Source organism: Gavialis gangeticus, unplaced genomic scaffold, assembly GCF_001723915.1.
Source record: "Gavialis gangeticus isolate Ggan-Ray unplaced genomic scaffold, GavGan_comp1, whole genome shotgun sequence".
Taxonomy (NCBI): Eukaryota; Metazoa; Chordata; order Crocodylia; family Gavialidae; genus Gavialis; species Gavialis gangeticus.
This window is the reverse complement of record NW_017729003.1, coordinates 20,120,493-20,128,382: the sequence shown is the minus strand read 5'-3', so window position 1 is coordinate 20,128,382 and position 7,890 is coordinate 20,120,493. Positions and strand designations below refer to the sequence as shown.

Sequence of the window (7,890 nt, the reverse complement as noted above, 5' to 3'; positions counted from 1 at the left end):
ATGTTTAACCGTCTTAAATCAATATTAAGAGTAAGTAAGCCTTCTCCATTTGTTCTTGAAAGAAACTATTACTGTGTTCCAGAGTCAAGGTGCAATAACTGAAAGGCTGAGAAGTTTCAGTATGCATGATTTAACAGCTATTCAAGGAGATGAGCCTATAGGACAGAGACCCTATCAGACTTTACCAGAAACCAGAAAGAAAACCAAAAGTTCAGTCAGTGAATCTGTGGGTATGTATTATCTTTCTCAAATTTTGCGTCCCTTTTGTGCCTTTGAATACTGATAAATGAAAGGGAAGGAACAAGTACTTTTTTGTCTTTAAATATTTGCAAACTGTCTCCTTTAAAAAAATTTGGTATTCATAATAATATTTTTAAACCATTGTAACTAAGGTTGTGGATTTGTTTCATCTTGCAGGTTCTTTTCTTTCATAAAAATGAGGGTAAGGTATGAGAACAACTTAGTTAAGTAAACTACCTTTGTTGAGCCACTTAAGTCCAAGTTTAGTGAAGTAGAAGACAAATATTTTGGATTCTATTTGTAACTGTTACTAATGGTAGGTGTTCTGAAATTGAGTAAATAAGTATGAAAGGTAAATTTACAAGTTCATAATGTTGGCAAAGTCACTGGTTAAAAGGTGAATTTTCTTGTTTGGCAGTAACAAAGTTAGTCATTAAGTTGTCACAATACAAAAATATTGAAACAATACGTCTTGTATATTTTAGACTGTATTGTATTAAATGAAAAAGATATATTGTAGCCATTGGTGGATCTAGGATTTTGAAAAGGGGATGGAGAAAGGTGGGGTGCATCATAACCAGGGATCCAGGTTTTCTGGTTCCCATGTGAAAACAGAGAAAACCATGTATTTCCCATTTTTATTAGAGAAAAAAATGGATCTTACCTTTTAGCAGAGAAATCTGCGGATTTCCTGGTTTTGCAAAGAGCTCTGCAGGAAGGGAGAGGGGGAAGGATGGGGTCTGAGGCTTGCACTCACCCTAGGCTTGGATCAGGCTCACTGTTCATTCGTGAAGCCTGTAAGGTAGTGGGGCTTGGGCTTGCAGGACAGGGTTGGGTGGGAAGCTGGCTGTGAGAAGCTCGCTGGGGTATGATTGAAAATGGAGGGGGGTGCAGAGTGCATCTCTATGCCTGCTCTCAGGAGCAGGGCTGGAGGGGTGAGGGCAGCAGTGCCCCTCTGTGGGCAACACATGCACCACCCAGCCAGATGGGGGGGATGGGGTTTGCACATGGTGGGTGCCACTGCCCCGCACTGTCAGTGCCACACCCCATGCTGCATTGCTGCTGCCAGTTGCCCCATGACTGCTTTGCCATAGCTGGTCGAGCCCCCTCCCCCACCCTTGGTGCCCCTCTGTGGGCTGCACACGTGCTGCCTGGCCAGCTGGACAGAGTGGAGGGAGGGGGGGACTTGCACAGGGTGGCCGCCACCACCCCATGCCACTGCCATTGCCACTGCTACGGCTCACACTGCTTTGCTGTGGCCTGTCGCACATGAGGCTCTACAGGCAAGCGATGTGGCAGTGGTGGCATGGGGCGGTGGCAGTGGCAGCCACTGTGTATGAGCGCTCCCCCCCTCTCCTCCATCAGGCCAGCTGGGCAGTGCACGTGCAGCCCGCAGAGGGGTACCACTGCCATTGCCCCCACAGCCCTGTTCCTGGGAGCAGGCTGAGACGCACTCCCCTCCCACCCCATTCTCGATCTAGATCCTCCCAACCCCTTCCCTTTCTCCCACACACAGTTACCTGCTGGTTTGTACGTGCCTGTGCCTGCATGTGTGGGGCTGGGGTGGGGCTGTTGTGGGAGGAGTGAGGGGCACCAGTAGGGCTGGGGGGGAGCTGTAGGGGGTCTTTAATTTTAATCATGGATTTTGCAGTTTTTATCAGAGAATTTGCAATTTATTTATTTATTTATTTATAATCATGGAAAACCAGAATCCCTGATCATCATGTAACACAAGTGACTTTTTTTCTGGTTAAAAAGAAACTAGAAGCAAAACAAAAAACAAAAAACAGCTTTACTGGAATGTGTGTTAATTTGCTATATCATATATAACGTAAAAACACAAAGTAGGCAAAAATAGTGTGTGTGTGTGCATATGTATGTATATATAGCTCTGTTGTTAGAATCAAGTGTACATCTTTTTCAAATTCATAAAACAAAATTAAGCTTTTCTGAGCATCTTGACAGTGCATCCAGTGCATCACTAAAAGTTATTTTCACTCCTGAGTTAAAGTTCACTTGAGTTATTATTTGTAGGCAGGGTTAAAAACAGTCTGCTGAGCTATGAAATGGGAGCTACTGTACCAGGAGCATCTAACAGGCAGCAGAATTGCAGAAGAAAGGATAACTTGATCAATGGAACCATTAGAGACTATTAAAAATGAGAGAGCGTTGCTAACACCCATGGAATGAAAAGTTTAGAAGGAATTAGATAGATTATAATGAGCCCTGAAGTTAATTGACTCCCTCACTGCTGCCTGAATAGAAATGCTGTTGTCACTGCCAGGCAGTTTTTAAATGTGGAGTGGAATCAAAGGTGGATATGACTGCATCCCTTACCTAGATTTACCCTTGACTGTAGCAACTAGCAGCAAACACTTAAGATTCTAGGAGGTATCTTGTCTTCCATTATGAACGCATTGTGCTTATGAGTCTCTGTGCCACTTTAAAGAAAAGATTAGAAAAGTTCAGTTGCAAAAGTTCTTTCTTGCACTTTGTGGCTGAAGCCTGACTAAAATATAAATAAGTTACTGTCCCTCGCAAAGGAATAGTTCAGGTTTATTTTATCTAGGTTTTTTTTGTTTAAGTTACAAAATGCCTGGGATAAGGTACATTTTCCCATAAAACAGTGCCTCTTAATGAAATAATGGTTATACAGAACTGTTCTGGAGAATAAATAATTGGTAGAGTAGGTCATGATGATTGAAATGGGAAGTGCACTTACTCAGAGGCCCTTCTTGAGAGGATAAATACATTGTGCCAGTGTTTGCTTTACAAGTGATGCAGTTACAGCTGCTGTGTGCAGGCCACTTCTCTATGCTTTGTATGTTCTTGAATTGAATTGCTTGAAAATGCTCAACATTCCAATCTGCAGAAGAACTATTTTAATACAAAATGCAGTAATTTGTCATAAATTAGCTGTAATATTATTGTATTTATGCTAATTTTTAACTTAGTAAATTATCTTGACTTTGCATTTTGTATGTATTGTCCACTCCTGGATCCAAATAAGACAGGATGGGCTTGTAGCTAAACTTTGTTGCTATACAAAGCAGTTTGCACCCTCTAGTGAAAATCTTTGGTAATATACTCAGTTAAATTTAGGGACAGATATAGTCAAAGTTTGTACTCAACATGAGCATAACTTCTGGATGAGGTAGCTGTTGTGAGTCTTGAGAAAAGCATTGTTAAAATGAAATTTGGATGAAGAATAATTTAAAAATAAACCCTCCTAAACTTTTCAGAACACTGCAGTTAGGGGATCTTTATATACTTCGCCTTATTTTACTGTTTGTACTTTATATTCCCTTTTAGCACTTCTGTCTTCCATTTTACCTGCTAGAGCTTATGTTCTTTTCTGTTGAATTTATTAGGATTGGATTTCCATTATTTTAAGCATACTTGTCTGGCTGGCTTGAAATAACTTCTGGAACCTTGCTATTTAACTGTATTATGTTATTGGGTATGTCTTTGTTCTTGAGACATGACACTTAAAGAATTATGTATATGAAATTTGAAGAGTTCATTTAAGAAAAATGAGAGAGACCAGAGTGAAAAACCTGATTAGTAGCTTCAAACATTATTTTAAATACAGCTCTGAATTTGCTATGTGTACACAGTATTTGCCACTAATCCCCAACTGCAGTAGCACAAAGAACTCTTCCAAGAAAACAGTAAGTTAGAGGAGTGACTAAATTATTAGAGGCAGCTGGACAACTCTAAAAGGCTAAATGTGTCATGGCCAAAGACAGACCTAAGAACTATGTGATCAGGGCAGTAAAATGCTGATGTATTTAATTTTAGAGCACATTGCTGTTTGCAAATAAGTTTCTTTTCTGTTTTGAGACAGCTGATGCACAACTATTTTGGCTAGATAAAGAGCATGTGTCAAAGAAAAATTTTTCATCTAGTTTCAGCAAAATTAGTGGACTGATGATCCTTAACTAACGTGAATCTTCATCATTTTATTTTGCCTATACAAATTAAATATTGTGCTACCATTCTCCCTCTAGCCAAATCTCTACCCTACGGTTTATTCTTAGGTTACAGGATTCAGTTAGAGAGAAATTCTGGAGATGATAAAACTGATGAGGAAATGGAGGGGACACATTCAGAAGATGAGATGTTTGCTCAGAGGGGCCTTCGAAGATCTCAGAGCATGAAATCTGTAAAAAGTATTAAAGGCCGCAAAGAGGCAAGTGCATTAGTTCACTAACAATATTCAGTTTTATTGGTAATAAAGTAATTTTGAAAGGTAAAAAGTCCAAGCATGCACACTCTGATAATTTAAAAATGTTACAGTAATTCAGCACTTTTAATTAAAATATAAAACACCAGATGTAGGTATAGTCCAGAATATTTTCCTTCTCTACATAGGTCTGAATTTAGTTCCATTTCTGGCTTCCTAGGAGAAATGGGGGAAGCAACTACTTTTTCAACTAAACAACAAACAGGAAAAATATGGGGAACCTATAAGAAAACACTGAATAAATGAATTTGAACACTGCTTTTTAAATGCATGTTTGTCAGAGTGCTGGAGACCTAACGTCTGGAAACGACTTGGAAGAAGGAAGTGGCCCATGTATTGTAGTGTCTTCATTTAAATGTAGATGATAAATCCTGCTGCCCTGTCATAATGCAGAAGACCAAGTTCCTTTTTGTGGCTCTTATGGCTGTATTGAACAAAGAGCACTAAACCTGGTCTACTTGGCTTTGTAACAAAAGTGGGGATAAAGAATCAGCAGCTTCAGTCAAATTACCAACCAAATATACCACAACATACAAGTGCCCTGCTTCATTGCAATTCCTTGGCCCTCAACCAGAGTGAAAAGAGGACCTTCAGCATGCCCTAAAAATGGTCATATTTTGGCTTTGTTTTTAGACAGAAAGGAAGGTGAGAGGGAAAAGAGCACTCCCAAAAGCCGTTTCAAAAGGAATGTCTTGCTGGGACCACTCCCATTTCTATACTGAGTGGGATGGATATATATATATAGACAACAGAATGACAGTCAGAAGAAGGTAGCCTAACAAGTACATCTCGGGTGATTTAGGGATATGTAGTGTGGTGGTTTGAACGCTCCGGGAACACAACAAGTAATGAGTACAGATCCTAGAGAACTAGTGTCAGGTCCTCCCCTTGAGAGATGCCGCCACAATCTTTACCATTTAGTTTGACTAACATCAAATCCCAGGGAAAACGCATTGCAATCATCTGGTTTTTGAGGTGACAACAAAAATATATTCAAAAGAAATGGCTTTGTGGTTTAAGGCAGCAGATGATAAAACAAAACTGTCCTGGTTACTAGTGCTACATGACTGTATACCAATAGCTGAGGGTTCAACAGATATTACGAGGATATGAGCTTTGTGTATGTTAATAACAAATTATTTTTTTTATCTTGGCCATTTTTATGCCGTTTGAATAGCAATACTTGATTTCTAAACCCAGTTTTTTTCCTTTCAGATACGCTATGGCTCATTAAAATATAAAGTGAAGAAGAGACCTGCGGTGTATTTTTAAGTGTATTCCACTAATATCTGAAGATAGTTGCTGTATTTTAGTAACTTGATTCCAGCATATCAAATATCCAGGATTTGTATATATGAGAACGGTAAACATGGTTACAGGACTTAGTTTTATCAGTCTAAATAGCTGAATATGCTACTCTCTCAGCTTTTGTTTAATTGCTTATCACTTGGACATGACTCTTACATTTGACTAGGTCAGATTCTAAGTTTCCACACTTATTACGTTTTGTAAGAATTAAATGAATGACAAAGTGAAGCCTGACTTTCAAAGGTAGTGAGCTGCTACTACTTCCATTACCATCAGTTGAAGTTTTAGGTATTCAGAACTTAATGAAAATTAAGCCCATTCTGTCCCCTAGTTTACAATGAAAAAGAGATGTACTTGAATTAAACTATTTTTCCCAAACTAGGATTTCTGAAAAAGCCTTTATATTGGCATAGAATGTACAGTTCAAGGAACAATGGATAAGGATGCAGGAAGGAAAAAGGGAAAGCCATTTAAACTTGGCGTGTCCTCAAAGAACCTTCCATTATATTTCTGAGCTGTAACATAATTACATTTTAAACATTATTTGGTGCAAGCCAGGTGTTCACACAGCACTTTATCTGTACAGATTTGCACAGTTGTTTACTAATTTACAGCTGTACATGTAATATTAGTGATATTTTTTTTTAAGTTAGATGAGTGGTTAGTTTGTAGTAGGTTTTGTATTTTGTTGTTGTTTTTATTCCAGTAGTTAAATCCTTGTATTGTCATCTGTTTCTTCTGCATCTTTCATATGCTTTAATTAATTGTCACTGTTTAAGAACTTGGTTGGGTGCCTTTTTGCTTTTTAGGAAGTACTTTTCCTCAAGCACATTCAGATATAAAGCAGCTTATTTGTAATAGTTTTCAATTTCAAGTTTTGGTAGGAAAAAGATTATAGCAAGTACTTGGTATTGGAGACCTGAGTTGTGATCTGCAACTCCAGTTGACATGAATAGCTTCTCAGAAATGAATTGGAACCCTAAATTGACTAGGTTTGTGTTGGATTATTTATTTGGTGTCCTACGTGGGTTCTAATTAGTCTTTAGAATTTGATTATATGCTTTTCCTTAATTTCTTTAGCAGTCTTCAGTTATTACTAAGGTGCATGCATAATTTTCTAAATCTATTTTCCAGCTAATTCACTACTACAACCAAGTATCTGATATCGCAGCTGCTTATACAGTAGTGACTTTGGATTGTTGCATGATATGAGGCTGATTCTGAAGAAACTTTTTTTACACAAATACCTCTAACCAATAGAGACAGGAAAATACTATGTACAATTGTGAAGTGGTACACGTATCACTATCTTTTAAAAGGCTGCTGTCTTAAGATCATGTCAATATATCTCTCTGCTATATAGATCTACTCCAAATATGATAAATCTAAGCAAAGGCTAGAAGTGCACCGATATATCAGTTGCCGATTGGATCGGCACCAATAAAAGGGGAAGTGACATCAGCTATCGGCTTTATCTTTTTGGTCATTATAGCCGATAATGTTTACTTATCATTATGCCTTCTGGTTAGGGCCCTGGACATGTGTTCCCTCTCCCCCATGGGGCCAGAGCCCCTCAATTCCTCTTTAGCTTCCCACTCATTTACCATCCTCACATACAAGCTCAACACAGCCTCTAACAGATCCTTTAGGCCTGTCCTAAGATTTTTCTGATTTGAGCTGTTATTACCACCAGACCAGGTCTACTGGTGGAAGCATCTTCTGGGTCTTTAGTATAGCAAGCTGTCCCATCTTGTTCTAATCAGTATCACAAAGATTTTCTCTGTGCAGAGTTACGTGATACAGGGTGCATCTACATGAGACATTTACTGTGGAATGGACAAATTAGCTCCACAGTAAAGTCTCAACATGTGTGTCTCTGTTAGGTTGCAGTAAACTAATAAGAGCTGCTGTAGGTTAGTACTTGTAAACACAAGTACTATCCTTTGGTGGCATTGTTTAGTGCGCAGCAACTTGTGTAATGTTGATGGGTCTGGCTGGGGCATGAGGATGCTTCAGTGAGAGGCTAGCCCCACAATGGAGCCCCCTTGTGCCCCAGCCAGCCCCTCCACAGTATGTTGAATTGTGTTGGAGGAGCC

General features: G+C 39.1%; 2 protein-coding genes across 3 annotated transcripts in view; both read left to right on the top strand.

Moving 5' to 3' along the window:
* Positions 1-7,255, top strand: part of REEP3 (receptor accessory protein 3) — a 101,270-nt gene extending 94,015 nt beyond the window's left edge. For both annotated transcript variants that reach the window (XM_019507888.1, XM_019507889.1), the window contains 3 exons: positions 83-230; positions 4,281-4,432; positions 5,702-7,255. In XM_019507888.1, coding sequence (XP_019363433.1) covers positions 83-230; positions 4,281-4,432; positions 5,702-5,758 — 357 coding nt within the window. In that variant the 3' untranslated portion in view covers positions 5,759-7,255. The remainder of the gene's footprint in view (positions 1-82; positions 231-4,280; positions 4,433-5,701) is intronic.
* The window catches only part of LOC109291020 (solute carrier family 22 member 15-like), a 78,669-nt gene continuing 77,481 nt past the window's right edge, over positions 6,703-7,890 (top strand). The window contains exon 1 of the mRNA XM_019507886.1: positions 6,703-6,786. The gene's annotated coding sequence lies outside the window, so the exon portion shown is untranslated. The remainder of the gene's footprint in view (positions 6,787-7,890) is intronic.